This window comes from Theobroma cacao, chromosome 7 (genome assembly GCF_053813885.1).
Source record: "Theobroma cacao isolate CCN51 chromosome 7, ASM5381388v1, whole genome shotgun sequence".
Classification (NCBI taxonomy): domain Eukaryota; kingdom Viridiplantae; phylum Streptophyta; class Magnoliopsida; order Malvales; family Malvaceae; genus Theobroma; species Theobroma cacao.
In genome coordinates, this window is record NC_142645.1 from 4,535,771 (window position 1) to 4,556,027 (window position 20,257).

Consider the following 20,257-nt stretch of genomic DNA (forward strand, 5'->3'; position numbering starts at 1 on the left):
AATTGAAAAATGATAAAAAATTGATATTTATTAGGTAAATAATTGAGAGAGTAAGAGAATATATCATCTTATTAATCATCTTGATTTATATATATTTTTAATGAAAAATGAGATATATAATTGAGAATTAATATAGATGAAAAAAGTGAAAATAAATAAATATTTATTAAGTATGGGAGAATAAATAAATATTTTATTAATTATTTTAATTTTATATATTTTTTATATAATTAATTATATTATTATTATAACATTAGGAAACTTATGAAAATTTGAAGCTTAAAACTTTTGAAGCCGGCCCTGGTTGGCTCGGACCCAACAATATCTTTAAGTATTCCATTTTGACTTTCAATTGAGAATATCTGCACCCATTTCTGGTAGTAAAATTAACAAATGAAGATTGAAGAATATGCAGTGCATTTGCAAGTATTTGTCTTTTGTTGTATGAAGCTGAATTCCCTGAGCTTAAATTAAAGAGACATCATACTTTTTCAGAAGAAAGTAAAGGGGCATACTAGAGTTTTATCCTCAAAGTAACAGTTTTTGTCCTTTCATTATTGATATACAGAGGCTACATGTCAGCCCTAAGTTCAAGCCTTAAGGGCAAAGCAACCCATCTGATGATTTTGCCATTGCAAGTAATTAACAAAAAGCCAAAACAACTCCCCTTCTTTCAGGACTGTTAATATATCAAGTCTCCAGTTTCCTGGCTGAGCAATCTGCTGTCAAATAGTTCTTGTTGCCAGGGCCGGCCCTTGGGTGAGGCCACTCAAGTAAAGGCTTTAAGTCCCTACTTTGGAGAGGTCTCAATTTTAATAAAGATTTATAATTTTATAATAATTATAATATAATTAATTATATTAAAAATATATAAAATTTAAAAAATATAAAAATAAAAAATAATTAATAAAATTATTTTTTTTAATTATGTGTATAATAAATCTCAATTTTCTATTACTTCGTTATTTCTAGAATGTTATTAATTCTTAACTATATTATCTTATTTCTAATAAACTAATAGTCATATATATTTAATTATCTCCAACAGTTATTTTTTTCTCACTTATTTCTCTTATTTCTAATCAATGCATTTAATGATTTTTAACAGTTATTTTTTTCTTATATACAAAACTAATTTTTTTTTCAATGTATAATATCTACTTTTAAAATCTTCCTTTCTCATATGCTTTTTCTTCCTCTAACTTCAATTTTTTTTCCAAAAAATACACAACAAGTTTGTTCTTTTATTATCTTCATAAAGCTGTGAACCTCATTTAAAAGAATATTCCCTTAATCTTGAATGTTCCTTAAAATATAACAACTATTCTGATATTGATGGTTTAAATTTATTTTCAGAGTTAAAAATTTTAAAAGAAATTATACATGAAGAAAACAATCCAATTGACATAGTTAATCATATAAGAAGACTCAATTTTTTTTCAAATGCATATATTGCTTTTAGAATAATGTTAACAATTTTAGTAAGTGTTGCTTCAAGAGAAAGAAGTTTTTGAAAACTAAAATTAATAAAATCTTCTTTAAGATCAACAATGTTTCAAGAAAGATTAAATGGATTAGTTATATTATCAATTGAAAAAGAAATATTAGAAGAACTTGATTATAAAAGTTTAATTAAAAATTTTACATCTCAAAAAATTAAAAAAATAAAAATTTTTAAAAAAATTAATTTCATTAAAGAAAACTTCATTTGAATATTTCGTTTCAAACTTTTGAACTTATTGAGCCACCCTTGCTTGTTGCAGATAAAGTTGGTACAAGAATGGAGTTCCTTGAATCCTTCAAGCATAGCAAAGTTCGCAGATTAAATGCATTGACTATCATATTTAAGTCCTATTCTATATAAAATAATGACATGTATATCTAGTCCCAATGCTAAGTACTCAAAATGTTTTTACCTTAACCATGTTCATGCTTCAAATCCTAGTGACAGATTAGATAACATTGCAAGTATGAAAATAATTAAACAAATAAAAAGACGACACAAAATAGAAGGAAACATAGCCATTAGAATTCTATAAAGAAGACCACAAAACCTGGAGTTCTTGCATCATTTGGATTCTGATAACTTAAGAATGGAGATCATTAGAAGGAGCTTTGTTTTTATCATTCTGCTTGTCTTTGTTTCAGGTGTGGTACAATCAAAAGCAGATTCTGTCCGCTGCAGAAATCCCGCAAGCCGATGCTATGGAAGGTACATAGAATGCCCTTATGAATGCCCTAGCACTAGCTATGGCAACCAGAAAGCTAAAGTTTACCGTGTTAACTGTGATTCACCCGTCTGCAAGTCCTATTGCAAACGTAAGATCGCCTGCTTCCTGTTCATTTTGAAGTGTCTCAGAAACTAGAAGTAGGATCACAAAACATGTTATTTTATTGTAAAACATATGAATGTTAAAGTTACAATGACATCAATTAATTTTGTTTTTTCTCGTGGTTTTAGATCGCAAACCAAACTGTAATGGTCCTGGATCAGCATGCTATGATCCTCGCTTTATCGGTGGAGATGGCATTGTCTTTTACTTCCATGGAAAGAGCAATGAGCATTTCAGCTTGGTCTCCGACAGCAGTCTTCAAATTAATGGCCGCTTCATCGGCCATCGCCTTGCTGGCCGAACCAGGGACTTCGCTTGGATTCAAGCACTAGGAATTCTATTTAACTCTCACTCCTTCTTCCTTGAGGCCACTAAGGCTGCAACATGGAACAGTGAAGTCGACCATCTAAAATTCAGTTACAATGGTGAGGATTTAGTTGTTCCAGAAGGTGCTCTCTCCAGTTGGTACTCCTCAGAGAAAGATGTGAAAGTTGAGAGAGTAGCAAACAAGAACAGTGTCATTGTAACTTTGAAGGATAGTGCAGAGATTATGGTGAATGTAGTTCCAGTGACGAAAGAAGATGACAGAATTCGCAACTACAAAGTACCTTCGGATGACTGCTTTGCTCACTTGGAAGTTCAGTTTAGGTTCTTGCCCTTTCTCCTGAAGTTGATGGAGTGCTTGGCAGGACTTACAGGCCTGATTTCGAAAACCCGGCCAAGCCTGGTGTGGCAATGCCTGTTGTGGGTGGCGAAGACAACTACAGGACAACCTCACTTCTCTCTGCAGACTGCTCAACTTGTTTGTTCTCACCTGAAAGTGGTTCAAACCAAAAGACAACATCTGTGACTGAGTATCTCACTCTTGATTGCACCCGTGGGGCTTCAGCAGGATATGGAATTGTTTGCAAGAAATGAGTGCTAGACTTGATCGGTGAAATAAAAGCTAAAGCTATATCTTGTTAGAGATAAAGCATGCATTTATGCAATCTTTTGCTTTACTATGTACTTTGCTTTGTTGTACTGGTCATTAGGTGAATTATATCAGTTGACTTGAGGTGTCTTTGTGCATGCTAAAGTTAATAACACTTGTCCTTATTGTAAACAAGTGTTAACGAAATGATGCCTGTATATATTTTGAACTTGCTGACTAATGAAAGAACTTCTTCATCTTTATCAGCTGCTCTGTTTTCTTTCTTCCTCTCGACATATAGTCATCACCATTGTTTTATCATTTTCTTCTTACTTTTATGTCATATCTCCTGTCAATAAATGAATATTGTCATCCTTCTAGTGCTATTATGTATTGTGCTATTATATTTTCTTTTATGTAAGTTCAGTATGTTATATGCCTGCATTGACTGGTTATATATTTGTTCCTTTAACCAATGTTGATGCTGATCAATTGTCATTGATTGATTATGATTCAGTTTGTGTTTATCAGTCAAGGGAACGACAGTTCACCTCATTACAATCGATTTTGCAAGACTATGCCCCAAACAAATGACTCAAGGGGTATACCAGTACAAAATCACACTAAATTTTCCTGAAGAACCCTATGAGCTTAGCAAGATTCCAGACTATACAAACCCATCGACCCAACACGCAAGACACAAAAGCTAAAGGGTGCCGGGGCTTTCCCTGTAAAATGAAAAGCGAAAAAAAATGTACCTATTAAGACTGGTGAAGTACTCAGTTGCTTGCTCCTTCTATATTACCAGTACTCCTACTAGATGCTTCATCCCATACATGGAAGCACAAACTTTCTTCCATATTGAGCCATAAAACATTCATAATTGAAGCTTCTATCAATCTATCTGATTTCAATGAGTAACTTTGGGCCTTCGCAATTCGCAAAGAAACAAAAACTAGCCAGATAAAAACAATCTGCTCATAAAATAATTAGTATTATATATATATATATATATATTTAAAGAATCCATATAGATCCTTGGTTTGTTTCTGTAACTTCCTTTGGTTACGAAATTTGGAGATTACCTTTCTACTAAATTCTTTGAGAAATTGTAGTGTAACTATGAGGTCCTAATGCAAACCACATAATTTTTATATAAGTTTAAAGAATCATGTTGAGATGAGTATAACAATCCCACTTATTCAAATTTTTAATATCCTTGTTAAGGTCACATATCACAATCATAATCAAGATCTCAAAGGACTAAGATCTTACTAGCGCAATATAGAAATCTATACCAGAATAGCACATACTCTGATACTAATTGTAACGACCTGAATCCACGTACCATTGGCTTAATAACTTTTCAAACCTAAATTACATGACTTTAAAAAATAATTCAAGTTACTAGTAAAGATTGATTTAATCTCTTATATAGATCTTAATTCAAACGATGAGCAATGGGGTATCACATGTAAAATAGGCGTAGGAAGCCAGTGTTTTACCAAATGCAATGCTTTTACCAGATTTGTTAAATTCGTGGCAGATTTTGCTAAAGTTTCCCTGTCACATGAGATGCAAAACCTTTTGGTTTCAGAGTAAGATCTGTACAAGTGCCTGGTCAGAATCTAGAAAGAATAATTGTTTCCACAAATGATTTTTGAGAATGCTGTCATCTTGACAGCAATTTTGCTTTCCTTTACTTCTGGTTATGCAACATTCTTGTTCTCCATTGCAGTTAATTGGAATTTTGTTTTTTTATGAATAGAAAGAAAAAAATCTAGGGTTCATATGGCCTACTATCACATTCAACACAATTCAATGCAAAGATGCTCAAACATTTATTTTTTTTTTCTTTTGATATATCATTGCTGATAAACCTGAAGTTTAGTGCCTAAATTTTCATCAGAAAACCTGCTATAAAGAAAATGAACTTTGATTATGGACCATGTTTTCTCTTCAACAGAACCATAGTTGAGAGCCGTCAGCTCAAACATATTCAAAAATTTATATGCATTATCTTATTCAAAGTTATGTTCAATGCCTAACAGAAACAAAGAAAAGACGAGTATATCCTCCACCAAGCAAGCTGCAACAAGATACTTAGTGGAAGCAAACTAAGCAAAAAGAAAACGATGGAAGCAATAAAAGATTAAGATAACACATATGCAATACACACCCAGGACAGGTTATATATATAACTGAATCCTTAAGTATCTGATGGGAAAAATCAAATTTTTCAATAAAGAAAACATGGATGCACCTTTATTTGGTAAAGTTAAGGTAAAGAATCAGAACCTGTATATGAAAGTAATTTGACTTAGCTATTCAAGCCCTGTATCAAGAGCTAATTCTCATTGAGGATACAATTAAAAATGTATATGAAACTTTTTTCAGAAGAAAAGTGACTTGGGAAAGTTTTATCATCAAAGTAACACTCCCCTTTTGCCCTCTTAGCAATGTCAATGGTCGGCCATGAGTTAAAGGGCTTAAGGCTAAAGCATTCCTCGGACAAGTTGGCAGCCAGTTGAAAAATAAACTATTTAGTTTAAAGGCTGCCACTACTTTCTAGGGCTCCAAGATCTAGCAAAATGTTGGGGTTCCTTCCATCTTTTTGAAGCAGAGAACATTTTACAACTTAATGGCATTGATTATAATAAGTAAGTCGTCCCAGTCAATTTAAAGAATGACAAGTACTTCTAGTCTCACCATGTTCATGCCTCACATTTAGGGAGAGATTCTTTAGACAAATCATCACAAGTATAAAAGCAATTAAATAAACAGAAAGAAGACTGGCATTCAAAGGGAACTTTGCCTTTAGAGTGCTATAAAGACTGCAGAAGGAAACCTAGAGTTCTTGCATTATTCAGAAAATAAACCTTGTTTCTTTCTGCTAACATTGAACCATGAAGATGTTAAGAAGCAGATATAGTTTCATCGTTCTACTGATCTTTGTTTCAGGTGTGATACAAGCAAAAGCAGATGACTTCAAATGCCCTAAAGCAAGCCGATGCTATGGAAAGCGTATGGAATGCCCTAAAAACTGCCCGAGTGCAAACTCCATGAACACAAAGGCTAAAGTTTGCACTGTTGACTGTAATTCAAATAGTTGCAAGCCCCACTGCAAGCGTAAGATCACCTGCATCATTTTCTATTTTAAAGTTTCTCAGAAACATGTTCATGCTTCTATACCTATATACAATTAAAGAATCCCTTGGTTTCTTTCTGCTAATGTCAAATATGGAGATCAAAGAAGAAGCTCTATGATTATCATTCTAGCAATCGTTCTACTACTTTGTTTCAGATGTGAAAGGTATGCCATTACCAGCAAAACCAGAATATTTCCGCTGTCACCCAGCAAGCCGATGCCAGGGAAAGCTTATGGAATGCCCTAATGAATGCCCGAGCGTTAAATTCTCGAACAAGAAAGCCAAAGTTTGCTACGTTAACTGTGATTCACCCGTCTGCAAGCCCCAGTGCAGGCGTAAGATCACCAGCTTCCTTTTGATTTTGAAGTTTCTCAAAAGAACTAAAAGTAGAATGCTGTGAATGCTAAAGGTATAATGAGGTAAATGTTTCTTTTTTTTTTTCTATTTCATGATTTTAGATCCCAAGCCAAACTGTGATGGTCCTGGCTCAGCATGCCATGATCCTCGCTTCATTGGTGGCGATGGCATTGTCTTCTACTTCCACGGAAAGAGCAACGAGCATTTCAGCTTGGTCTCTGACAGTAGTCTCCAGATTAATGGTCGCTTCATTGGCCACCGCCCTGCTGACCGAGCCAGAGACTTTACTTGGATTCAAGCACTTGGAATCCTTTTCAACTCTCAGAAATTTTCTCTTGAAGCCACCAAGGCTGCAACCTGGAAAAGCGAAGTAGACCATCTAAAGTTCAGTTACAATGGAGAGGATTTAGTTGTTCCAGAAGGTGCTCTCTCCCTTTGGTACTCTCCTCAAAAAGATGTGAAACTTGAGAGAGTAGCAGACAAGAACACTGTCATTATCACATTGAAGGATACTGCAGAGATTATGGTCAATGTAGTGCCAGTAACCAAGGAAGACGACAGAATCCACAACTATACATTACCCGCTGATGACTGCTTTGCTCACTTGGAGGTGCAGTTCAGGTTCTTTGCCCTGTCCCCCGTGGTTGATGGGGTGCTTGGCAAGACTTACAGGCCTGATTTTGAGAACCCTGCCAAGCCTGGTGTGGCAATGCCTGTCGTGGGCGGTGAAGATAAGTATAGGACAACTTCACTTCTCTCTGCAGACTGCTTATCTTGTTTGTTCTCACCGGAAAGTAATTCAACCTCAACCAAAGAGACCCCTTCGGTGAAAGAATATGATTTTCTAGACTGCACCCGTGGTGCCTCTGCCGGATATGGAATCATTTGCAAGAAATGAGGGGTAGAATACTGATCCGTTGATCCGAACAGTGAATAACAGAAGCTAAAGCTTCTGCCAAATGAATATATGTTGTCATCCTTTGAACCTGCTGATTTATGCATGTGTTAGTATACCTATTTGTTCATTATATGTCATTATGTTTTGTGGCTGCATGGGAGCCAGGTGCTCAGCTGGAACATCTAGTTGAATGCCTGGTTACTCCAAAAGGCAATTGATTGTTGGTTGTCGGTTAGTATTAATTTATCATTAATTATGATTCTTATTGAAGCAAGAAGTGTTCTTGAATTTCCAGTTCAAGACAGTAGATAGATCGAGCAAGATTGAACTCGCCATGCTAAAGAAAAGCCATTGAACTCCCAACATATTATCTTCAATTCAAGCCTTTGCAGAGTCAATTGCAACCAAATTTGCCACCAAGAAGAAATAGAAATTAAAGCTTAAGATATTTATAAAAAATCATCATTCATAAAGTAACTCCCAACAACTGAACAAATATAATTAGTAAAATATACCATTGCCATCCTCATTATGATCAAGAATGGAAATGTTGTGGAACAATTACCTTCACATAATAAACTAATTTTTTTGAAGTATGGTGGAGCGTAGTATTTGCTAATAAAACTACAGGGGAATTCACCTTATTACTTGCGAAACTATTAAGATGATGATAAAAGAAATCTTAATCCCATATCAATTAAATTAGGATATCTTGAAAACTTTTATAATAAGGGTCTCTCCAATTATCCTCAATCGATTTTAAATTGAATATTTATTTTAAAAAATTTAACATGATATTAGAGCAAGTTGCCCTATTTGATTGGTTTTCTTATGAATTCTTTCAAAATACGTGCCTTAAGTCCGTTGTTATTACATGTGAGGGGATTATTGAAGTAGTGATGATAAAAATAAAACTCTCAATCTCACATCAGTTAAGAATATTTTAAAAGCTTAAATATAATAATCGTCTTTTCACTTATCATCAATTGATTTTAAATTGAATACTTATCTTAAAAATTTCAACAAAAACCATTGGCCGAAGATAGAATCAATCATATATAATTTTGTAGATATGAGTAAAGAGTTTTGTATTTAGCTGCAGCATGACTACTTTTACCTTGGTGATTGTTTAGATAATTATGTTTTCATTAATAAAATTCAACACATTCAGACTATATGATACATGAAAATTCCCTGTAAATAGTTATTATTAGTATATACTTTATATCTCAGATCTTGACATCTTGTTCTGAACAAACCAGAAATTTGACAACATTAGCTACTTTTTTTTTTTTATCATGGGTAAATTTAAGACTCCATAACTTGAAAATAGACTCTGCACAGAGCCTTCTTGGGACAGTCATAATAAACCTCTCATCAAAGCATAGACATGGTCCTTACATGGAGTACTTCTGAATTTGTTATGGTATCTTTAATAACAAGAGTTATTACTAAATCCTAGTCTTGCCCTGCCTAATTGATCCAAAGCAGTGAATAATTTCTACAGCAGCAGCATTTCTTAAAGAAACAAATGAATTGGAGAAGCTAAAAAAGAAAGCAGATAGTAAGAATTTTCCTGCAGATTCATTATTCCCATCAAGGCTTTAAACATGTTAAAGTTAACATTGATCAAGGCGGCCTGGTAAACTACAATATTAGACTCTCAGCAACCATGCAAAGGTACCAAGAATCTTTTCACATCAAATTATTTCTTCTTAAGCAAACTTAGAAACTTCACAGATTTCCCATCTTTGGTGTACCATATAATCTTATGCTTCTTTGTATACCAAAACATGGTCTTAAACTTCACTTCCGTTCGCTAAACCCACCCTGAAAACCACCGTCCCATTCTCCGAAACCACTCGCAAAGCCACCGTCGTGCTAACTATCCCTTGACCAGGCTCTTTTAGCCTTCTTTTTGGTGACCATGGTAAAACCCTGGCATCAAAAACGTTACCTATGACATAACTTTTGTTTGAAAAATCATAAACTGTCACGTTCCAAGTATATCATACTTGGAAAGGGTTATTAAGAGTTTAAGGTAGGTTCTATAAAGAGTGAAGATGAAGCTGCAGCAACATCTACAACATCCTCCACCGGAATCCTCCATGTTTTTCCAGTGACTGAAAATTGGTTTTCCGGTAAAAGTGTTGCAAAGGGTTATTATAAGTTTAATTAGTATAAAGGATGGAGACAAGGGCTAATCAACTTGCCTTGAGTAAAGACAGCTACTCGGATTTGGAGGGCAACTTGCTTACAAAAGGCTTACTTCCATGCTCAAATTGATTGGAAGAGAACATGGCGGTCAAAGTTGTTTCGTCTCACGTACTCAATATTTATCTTGTCAACCTAAGGATCAGAAACTCAATAAACAATGGTCACTTCGCGGACACCCTCAAAATCTACTCTTCAATGTTACACAACTCTAATGTTCATGGAAACAGCTTTACTTTCCCATTACTCTTCAAGGCATGCGCAGCCCTCACTTCTCTTCGTGACGGCACGATGCTCCACGCCCACGTGCTCGAACTTGGCTTCGTACACGACATCTTCGTACAAACATCTCTTCTCGACATGTACTCCAAATGCTCATGTTTAGTCTCTGCTCGCAATGTGTTCGACGAAATGCTTTCAAGAAATGTTATTTCTTGGAACACTATGATTTCTGCTTATTGTCGTGGTTTCCGTGTAATGGAAGCAATAAAGCTGTTGAAAGAAATGTGGGTTCTTGGTTTTGAACTAAGTGCTTCCACTTTTATTAGTGTCGTGGCTGCTTGCGCCAATCTTCAACTAGGCTTATCAATGCACTGTTGCATATTTAAACTCGGATTGCTACAATGTGAGATTCCTTTAGCGAATTCACTGATGAATATGTACGTTAAATTTGGTTTTATCAATGGAGCTCGTTCTGTTTTTGATACTATGGATGAAAGATCGATCCTTTCATGGACTACTATAATTGGCGGCTATGTAAATGTTGGAAATGTTGGGGAAGCATTCAGTCTCTTTAATAGAATGAGAAAAGTGGAAGGTGTTAGTCAGGATATGGTGCTGTTCATTAAGATCATTTCAGGTTGTGTACAAGCAGGGAATTTGCCATTAGCATCATCAATTCATTCATTAGTTCTGAAATGTGGATATGATGGTGAAGATCTGATGCATAACTTGGTTCTTAACATGTATGCAAAATGCGGTGACATTGGCTCTGCTCAAAGAGTATTTGAAATGGTAGATGAGAAATGTATTTTCTTGTGGACATCCATGATTGCAGCATATACTCAGTTTGGTTACCCTGCTGAAGCATTGGATTTATTCAAGAGGTTATTGAGAACCGGGCTCAAACCACATGAAGCAACCTTTGCCACCATACTCTCTGCCTGTGCTGATTTGGGATCTCCAAGTTTGGGGAAGGAGATAGAACATTATGTGAAAATAAATGGGTTGGCATCAAATCGGCAGGTCCAGACCTCATTGATTCACATGTACTGCAAATGTGGGATAGTGGAGAAGGCAGAAGAAGTATTTGTGGAAGTTTTACATAAAGACTTAGCTGTTTGGAGTTCCATGATAAATGGTTATGCAATTCATGGCATGGGAAATGAGGCTCTGAACCTATTTCATCAGATGCAAATAACTGAATCCTTCAGCTTAGATCATGTTGTTTTCACAAGCATATTACTGGCTTGCAGTCATTCAGGGTTGGTGGAGGATGGATTGAAGTATTTCAAAGACATGAAAAGGGTTTATGGAATAGAACCTAGTATAGAGCATTATACTTGCTTGGTCGATCTTCTTGGTAGAGCTGGTCACTTTGACTTGGCCCTGAAAACCATCCAAGAAATTCCCGTGCAAGTACAAGCTCAAGTTTGGGCTCCATTGCTTAGTGCGTGCAGGAAATATCGCAATGTTGATCTTGGAGAATATATAGCCAGGAAGTTGTTAGAGTTAAATCCTGGAAACACCAGTAATTATGTTTTGATGGCTAATTTATATACATCTGGAGGCAAGTGGAAGGAAGCAGCTATAACAAGAAGCATGTTAAGGAATAGAGGATTGGTTAAAGAACCTGGTTGGAGCCAGATTGAGATCAATGGCTATATTCATGTTTTTGTTGCTGGAGATAGATCACATAATCGGTCTGCTGACATCTACAAAAAGTTGGATGAGCTTAATATTAAACTTAAGGAAGCTGGGTATTTTGCTGAAATAGACATGGTGATGCATGACTTGGAAAATGAAGAAAAAGAGGAGGCTCTGAAGGTTCATAGTGAAAGATTGGCTGTTGCGTGGGGAATAATCAGTACTGACCTGGGAACCACTCTTACAATCATAAAGAGCCTTCAAACATGTGTTGATTGTCACTCGTTTTTGAAGTTTACCTCCAAGGTTACAGGCAGGCATCTTATTGTAAGAGATGGTCAACGCTTCCACCATTTTCGGTCTGGCTCCTGTTCGTGCAAGGATTTCTGGTGATAGGCTTTCATTTTATTCATCGCTTCAAAATGGTGTTCAACCCATTCCTTGATTATTGAAAGCGATGCAAGTAACACCGTTAAGTGGGTGAAGCTGCCATCTGAAGGTCCATGGAGGCTGAGGAAATGGATTCTCCATGTCTAGAGGCTTAAGAAGGATGTCATAAACTGGGAGGTCAAGCACACGTTTAGAGAGAATAATCATCTAGCTGATCGACTCGCAAAAGCAGGGGTTCGGCGCACTCAAGACCTTATCGAAGTGCTGGATTGATGCCTGGTATGTGCTTTTTGTGTATGATTTTGATGGACTCAAATCTGTGATGGTTAAGCGGTTTGACCTGGACAATTGTGAGAGAGACTTTTCCAGTGATTATGTTTCTGGTTTGTGTGTATCTGATAGTGATGCAAAAGAGAACAGGGCGTCTTGGGTTTCGATGGACTCTTGCTGGATAAAAGTGGCTTTTGTTACTTGTGGAAGCTGTTATTTTTGCTATGTTTTGTATGTACAGAGACTAGGATTGAGTCCTGGTTTTTTTTTTTTTTCTTTCGAGTCTTGATGGTCTGGGCATAGGACGTGGGAATCCTGTAGGTGTTTGTTTTATGCACAGGTCATGTTAATAGCGTTTGTTGATATTGAGAGAAATGGGCAGTGAATAGGGAGCCCAGGGAACTTTTATCTTTTGTACAGAATTTTGGGGATGATTCAGATTTGTCACTCTCAGATTCTGGGAGTTACAGGCCTGAATTGTTCTCTTTCCTCCTTCCAGAGGTGAACTATTGGTTTCCTCTGCATTGACTATGTAGGGAAGGCGCAGTTATAGTCATTTGATGTCAATATGTGAAATATACCCTACTGATTTTTCATTTTTTGTGTTATTTTGTCATGTTTGAAATTTGCCCATATAGGGTTTTAACTTGCTGAAAAGCCCAGCAATGAACTTTAGAAAGGCATCAACGCCATGCCAAAGGTGCTTAGCCTGACCAAAAGCTTTTTGCTATCACTTAAACCAAAAACGAAGCCATCTCAAAGCAAAATAGGAGATTGTCAACTGCCAAATTTTAAATCATAATTACGAGTCCCAAAGCATTGACCAAGATTTTAGTAATTAACCCTGTCAACAGTCCAGGCTAGATCATGTTCCTGCTTCAAAATTGAGCTAAATTCTAGAATAAGATTCTAACAAGGTTACTTATAATGGTAGAAGAATACAAAATTATTCCAACTTGTCAATTTCTATAAAGAGAGTATAACAGATCACAAGAATGTGCCTCTGAAGTTGGGTCTAAGGCCTTCTTTTTTTGGAGCTTAGGCCATTGAAGCAGAAGATGAAGGCCTTTTGCAACAATTCCTACTCGATCATTCTGTTGCTATTGATATTAGCCCTGGTGAAGATTGATGCACAGAATCGTCCAGTGACGACGACCTGCTTTTCACCCAGGAGTAGATGCTTTCGCAGGACTATGAGATGCCCAGCTCAATGCCCTTCAACAAGGCCATCAAACCCCGGAGCCAAAGTTTGTTATTTTAATTGTGATTCCCCCATTTGCCAGGCTGAATGCAAAAGTTAGAACTACAAACCATTAATTTTCATGATAAACTTATATTTAATGAGGATTTATAAGTTCTTACAAGATTTTATTTTGTGATTATAGATCGGAAACCCAACTGCAATGCCCCTGGAGCAGCATGCTTGGACCCGAGATTCATTGGCGGAGATGGCATTGTGTTCTACTTCCATGGGAAGAGCAATGAACATTTCAGCTTGGTATCAGATCTCAACCTCCAAATCAATGCCAGGTTCATTGGCCTGAGGCCAGCAGGCAGAACCAGGGACTATACATGGATCCAAGCACTTGGTGTCCTCTTTGGTACTCAAACCTTCTCTCTTGAGGCCAAACATACAGCAACTTGGGATGAGGAATTTGACCATCTGAAGTTCTCTTACAATGGGAAGGATATTGTCATAGCAGATGGCCATCTATCTTCATGGCAATCCCCAGAAAGTGACCTTAAAGTAGAGAGAACATCTGAAAAGAATAGTGTCTTAGTCACTCTACCAGAGATTGCTGAGATTTCAGTCAATGTGGTGCCAGTAACCGAGGAAGATGATAGGATCCATAAGTACCAAATACCCTCTAATAATGCTTTTGCTCACTTGGAGGTGCAATTCAAATTCTATGGCTTATCTTCAAAAGTTGAAGGAGTGCTTGGTAGGACTTACCAGCCAGACTTCGTGAACCCTGCAAAGCCAGGAGTGGCCATGCCAGTAGTGGGAGGGGAAGACAATTACAGGACCTCATCACTTCTCTCTGCAGAATGCAGGTCCTGTATATTCTCCCCAGCCGGAGTTCTGGACCAAACAGATTCATTGCTGATGGACTTTGGCACCCTAGACTGCACCAGTGGAGCCTCTAGTGGAAGTGGAATAGTTTGTAGGAGATAAAAATGGACTTTCCGATACTCACAGAATAAATTACTTCCTGTTCTTAAGAAATAAATGAAAGATTGGCATGCAGTATAAGAATATGTTGATTGTGTTTTCCTCTCTGAAATGATAAAATTTCAAGTGTCTTTCTGTTTATTTTGTTTCTTTCCCTTGGTAAATCAAGATTTTGCGGTTCATCAAACAGGTTAACTTTACAATATAATTTCTCTTTATCTCATAAAAGAGAGAGAGAAGTAAAATGAAAATTCATACTCATGTAACGGCAAATATTTGAAGACGAAATAGAGGTGAGCATTCAATTAATTCGGTTAAATTAGTAATAAAATTTCATTAGTTGACCAAATTTTTGGATAAATATTAACTGAATCGGTCGATGTTACCATTAATTGATTTAATGGATTAATCAACTTTAGTCAATTAATTCGATTTTAAGCTACTTAACCGGAATTATTTTACCTTTTAAACGTAAGAGCATACCACCAGTGCATATGCCATTTCTTAGCTTACTCCTTACTTAACATTACGTTGTCTTGTCATGTTAAACACCCTTGCCAAGTATAAGTCATAAAAATCTCAAATCATTCTAGTTTCTTTGATTTTTTTCAAGTTGTGTTGTCGAGGTTGATTTTTATCTCCGAGGTCTCTGTCAATCTCAGTCCATGTAAATCACAACTGAAAAAACTAAAATAATTACAGAAAAATATTTCAAGTTGAGAAACATCAACAAAATCATCCAGTAATTTATTTTTATTTTTTTGGTAATCAAATTTCTGGGTTTGAATCGATGCTTTTTATAATGGCTTTACGTCGTTAAAAGGTAATTATTTTGTTGCCAAATATGAGGCTTATCAAAAAAAATTTATTCAATTGTTTATTTTGGGAAATAATTAGCATTATTTCTTTTTTATGGTTAATAACCAGATGTGAGCATAGCTTTTCATTTTCCTACATTTACTCGACTAGTAAGGAAGATGCCAATGTATTCCAGAGCTTGTCAGAGCAAGAAATAATCCAGGAGCTAACCATAACTTGAGATCAAAATGAAAGGTAACGGAATTCCAACGTTGCTAGTCAGTTCAGCAGCTAAAACCAGTAAGTGATGCCTTATTAGAATGAACTCATCCAGTGAACAGAAGACAAATAACATATTCCTTATCTGGTAACTGTGTAATAATAACATGGGGCATCTGGAACCCAGATGAATTAGATCAACAATAATGGAATTTTATAGTACGGTACATGCAATCTTTCTGATGGACTGATTGGTAGCCATCACTCTCCTATATTACAAACTAAATATATTATGAATGAAAATTTTGAGGAAAAAAAAAACAGAACAATGTGATAAGAAGAAAAACCTTCATTCCATCTCTTGGGATGTTCCCAAGTATTTATCAGGGAAGGAGAACTGAATCTTCAGAATGATGTCCAGTGGCTTAAGATCACAGCAAGGGCAGGACCACTTGTCATCTATCGTCCACGAGGGTTTACTAGTTGTGAAAATACTGCACTTGTAGCAGCATCTTCAGCATCATCATCAGTGCCAGAATTCCCCCCATCAATCATGCTCACACTGTTATCAAATTGCTCAAGTGGTGTCAACTGAATGGCTGGGATATGGTTGGTGCTGTTATCATCAGGTTCCATTAGTGCTGATGAGGTCTCCTCCAGCTGAAGAGCATATTCGAGGTTCCATAAAACGTCTCCCATTGATGGCCTGTCAATGCCGTGCTCAGCCAGGCACTTCTCGGCTGTCTCTCCATATTTCTTAAGAGAAGCTGGATTCACTTTCCCCAGCAGATTAGAATCCATGATTTGATCCAACATACCTTTCTTCTGCCAGCTCATTGCCCATTCTGCAATATTAACTTGTTCTCTTGGGAGAACAGGATTTAAAGCTGGCCTAGTGCAGAGAACTTCCATCAGAACCACCCCAAATGAATACACATCTGACTTCTCTGTGAGTTGCTGCCTTCTGAAATATTCAGGATCAAGGTAACCAAAGCTACCCTTAACAGCAGTACTCACATGTGTCTGATCTAAAGCTGGACCAGTTTTTGAGAGACCGAAATCTGCTACTTTGGCTACAAAATTCTCATCCAAAAGAATATTTGTTGTCTTCACATCTCGGTGAATAATGCTTTGGGCTGCACCGGTGTGGAGATAATGAAGTCCTCTAGCTGCCCCAATGCATATCTCTAGTCGTTGCTTCCATGATAGAGGTGGGAGATTTGTTCCATAAAGATGACTTCTAAGGGGTCCATTAGCCATATATTCATAAACAAGAACCATTTCTGATCTTTCATCACAGTACCCAATAAGAGAGACAAGGTGGCGGTGGCGAAGTTTCGATAACATTTCAATTTCAGTGCGGAACTCCGCAAGACCTTGCTCAGATCTGGGGTTACCTCTTTTAACAGCAACTTTAGTTCCATCTTCAAGTGTTCCCTTGTAGACCCTTCCAAAACCACCAACTCCAAGAAGTAGGCTCTCATCAAATTTGTTGGTAGCATCAAGGATTTCTTGGAAGGAGAAGAACCGGCCGAGATTGGAAGAAGCCAGTGAAATGCAGCTTGCTGTTCCACTCTTCTGTGATGTTGTGGACATTTTGGTCATTGTCTGAGAGTTTCCATACAAGGGTAAAGGCAACCATGGATGTCCTTGATGAGTAGTTTTTGACTTGCGTGATGCCAGGCAACAATAGCAGAATCCAATTAATGCCACTGCAGCTGTAGCTCCAACGACACAGCCAATTATTATCCCTATGTTGTTCTTCTTTGAGGAGGATTTAGGAAGGAGATTCTTCACAGAAGAAAGCCCATCCAGGCTTCCAGCATCATTGCTGATTTTCATAATCTCCAATCCATTCATTGTTGCATTAGTGATGTCTGCAACTGTATCTGGACCAATACTAACAGTCAAAGTATCGGACTCTGCTGAAGAATTGGAGATAAAGTCCCTATAATAAGGTACGTTTAGGCCACCAGTCAACGTCGAGAGGTCAAGACTTGCAACAGCAATATCATCATTTATGTACAGATTGAAAACCAACGTGTTGAGAGACTGACTCAAGATATCACAAAAATGTACCCGTACAAAATACCTGAAGTTTGGATCAACAGGGAAGACCCAAGTTACATTGAAGTTCATGCTGGGTACATTTGCATCTCCCATGGCTTCAGCAGTGGCATAGACCCAATTTGGTGCTGTCTCTGGTGTAACCGAAGTCGTATATTTGATAGAACCGGGATTGACAGAAACATTCAGAGCAGAACTGTTTACATGGAGATATTTCACATCATTCTCCCATGTTCTTCCAAGGGTATCATTCTGGGCAGTGATTAGCGGCCCACCCATGCTCAACCTATAAACAGTTTCCATGGCAAATTCTGAAAGACCACTAAAAGGAGTAGAAGGATTCAGAGCTAATGCCTGGTCAGGAAGGATTGCATCTGGGATGGAGACAACTTCGATTGCATTAACAAATGAAACTGAATTGTTTGAAGAAATGAAGGTAAGGGTCAAGGTATCAGAAGTCACATTGATTGCATACTCCTTGAACAAGAAAGAACCATTATAGTTCTTGAAAGTGAAGTTATTCAATAGCACAAAACCATCAGTGACAACTGTTATTGGAGCGGAGGTCAAGTTCTGGCCTGATTTTGGAAGAGGATAAAAATAGAGCCGGACCCAATGCCGACCTTCTTGCTTGATATTAAACTTGTAAGAAGCAATGCCAGAAAAAATGCGAGCCGATTGATATATTGAAGATGGAACACTAGAATTAGAACTAGCAACAAAAGAACTTCCACTCGTCAAAGAAAGAGAGGAATGGCCCGAATCAGGAACAAAAGTTCTACCTTGGAATGTGACATTTTGTGAAGAACCACAAACAATCAAGTAGTTATCAGCAGGAGTGAACGAAGCCTGTGTTCTACAACCCAAAAACTCAAACAAAACAACAGCTAAAACCAACGCCACAAAATTCCCTACTTTCATCTTCCACTTTTTCAATAACTCAAAAATGCCTAACAATAATCGCAACTTAACAAACCATTAACAAAAAAGCATCAAAACAATGCCTTAAGCCCTGAAAACTAAGATCTACAGAAACCCCAAAATCCCACAAAACTCCAAAAAAAAAAAAAATATATATATATATATATATATATAAACCTCAAGGAACTCCTTCAAAATCCCAGTAACTCAACCCCCCAAATTCATATCTTTCCAAAACTCAGATCTAATTCACCCCAATGCTTACCCATCTACAACCTTAAACATTACAACACAATGCAAAAATTTCATAATCTTTACTTCAAAGATCAAAACTTTATCAATACCCTTACCTCCCAAATGCAGCCAATGTGGGAAACAACCAGCTATTCCCTGTAACGGGTTTTGAGTTCAACTCCTTTGGGGTTCAAAGACAAAAGCCAAGTTGAGATAACATGATTGTCACCGAGAAAAAAAAGAACCCTTTCTTTTCAAAAAGTGTAGCAGCTGCTTCTGCATATAAACCCAACTTTTCCAGGCTGTTGATTAGGCTGTCATTTACAGAGAAAACTAAGAGGACCCCACCAGTTTAGTAGAAAAAAAATTTTCTTTTTCTATATTGTCAAAGTATCTGAAGCAGCCTGGGAATGTATCACTTCCCACAAAAAACCAGCTGTTTATCTCTCTTCCTTCTTGTCAGTACAATGAAAAAAGCTTTGAATTTTATGAGCTCTTAGTAGCTTTTCCATAAGCTTTCGAATTTAATAACAGAAAGCTCCATGAAAGTCCTGCAAGTCAAGCTTTATTGTATTTTTTTAACATAAAAAACATTTTTGGGATCTCAATAAAATGGGAAAATTAAATAAAAAATTTAATAATTAAATTGGTTAGAAGGGAATGGTTGATGTGCTGGGACCAAACGATCGAAAGGGACCCACTTTTACGCGGCTTTGGAGGGGACAGAGTTGACGGCCGTAAAAATTAACGGTCTTTCGATAAGAGAACTTGTAGGGACCGTTGGGAGCGTTCAACTTAATTTCTTGTCTCTCTAACGGCGTTAAGGGCGGGGAAATACATTACTCTTGATTACATGTTACTGAGAGAGAAAAAAACCCAAAAGCATTTATATTTTTTTTAAAAAATAATTTTGGAAAATTAATAATTAAAAATAATTATTTATTTGTTTAAATATATACATAAACATTTAAATTCTATCAAATTACTTATAAAAACATATATTCACACTTTCAAATTAAAATATGTGACGTAAAATTATTTTTAAAAAAAATAAATTATAATACACAAAATTTTTTATTTAAAATTTTTATTTTTTTTTATTTTTTATAATAATCTTCAACATATTCTTGTTCTATTTCACTTAATTAATTCCTCATCAAGATCCCAATTTGTAAAGTTCTTTTTTGTGTTAAATCAATTCCTTCTCGAGTCATAACCAAATACCCAAAATCAAAATCATTCTAGTCATTTCATATTCAAAATAATCTATAAAAATTGAATTGATCAAGAAATTTCTTCCTTTATAACTTCTACAAGTATCATCCTCATTTAATCAAGTTTTTTTTATAATCTAAGCTTGTTAAAAAATAATTAAAAAAAAGTTCAAACCTTCGAATTTATCAAAAGAGAAATAAATCAAAAACAACCCTAACGATATTTACGAGTCAATTTCTC

At 36.3% G+C, this 20,257-nt stretch overlaps 4 protein-coding genes and 1 pseudogene across 5 annotated transcripts; 4 read left to right on the forward strand and 1 right to left on the reverse strand.

Moving 5' to 3' along the window:
* Positions 1–2,093: 2,093 nt before the first annotated feature.
* Positions 2,094–3,251, forward strand: LOC18593845 (uncharacterized; annotated as a pseudogene).
* A 2,901-nt stretch (positions 3,252–6,152) lies between these two features.
* LOC18593846 (uncharacterized) lies at positions 6,153–7,927 on the forward strand. Of its 2 annotated transcripts, none has more exons than XM_088808413.1 (3): positions 6,153–6,252; positions 6,605–6,730; positions 6,854–7,927. In XM_088808413.1, the coding sequence occupies exons 1-3, from the start codon at positions 6,153–6,155 to the stop codon at positions 7,648–7,650; spliced, it is 1,023 nt and encodes a 340-aa protein (XP_088664539.1). In that variant the 3' UTR covers positions 7,651–7,927. The 2 variants fall into 2 exon arrangements, with proteins under 2 accessions (XP_088664539.1, XP_088664538.1); XM_088808412.1 differs by having other exon boundaries at positions 6,240–6,375; positions 6,551–6,730.
* A 1,162-nt stretch (positions 7,928–9,089) lies between these two features.
* On the forward strand, positions 9,090–12,957 carry LOC18593847 (pentatricopeptide repeat-containing protein DOT4, chloroplastic). Its single transcript, XM_018125019.2, has one exon. It carries the CDS (start codon positions 9,949–9,951, stop codon positions 12,121–12,123), a length of 2,175 nt encoding a protein of 724 aa, XP_017980508.2. The 5' UTR covers positions 9,090–9,948; the 3' UTR covers positions 12,124–12,957.
* A 424-nt stretch (positions 12,958–13,381) lies between these two features.
* LOC18593848 (uncharacterized) lies at positions 13,382–14,691 on the forward strand. The gene is made up of 2 exons (XM_018124221.2): positions 13,382–13,686; positions 13,776–14,691. The coding sequence occupies exons 1-2, from the start codon at positions 13,449–13,451 to the stop codon at positions 14,564–14,566; spliced, it is 1,029 nt and encodes a 342-aa protein (XP_017979710.2). The 5' UTR covers positions 13,382–13,448; the 3' UTR covers positions 14,567–14,691.
* Positions 14,692–15,695: 1,004 nt separating this feature from the next.
* Positions 15,696–19,357, reverse strand: THE1 (protein kinase family protein). Its single transcript, XM_088808136.1, has 2 exons — positions 17,673–19,357; positions 15,696–17,528 (listed from the first exon to the last, which is right to left on the reverse strand). The coding sequence occupies exons 1-2, from the start codon at positions 18,566–18,568 to the stop codon at positions 16,040–16,042; spliced, it is 2,385 nt and encodes a 794-aa protein (XP_088664262.1). The 5' UTR covers positions 18,569–19,357; the 3' UTR covers positions 15,696–16,039.
* Positions 19,358–20,257: the final 900 nt, after the last annotated feature.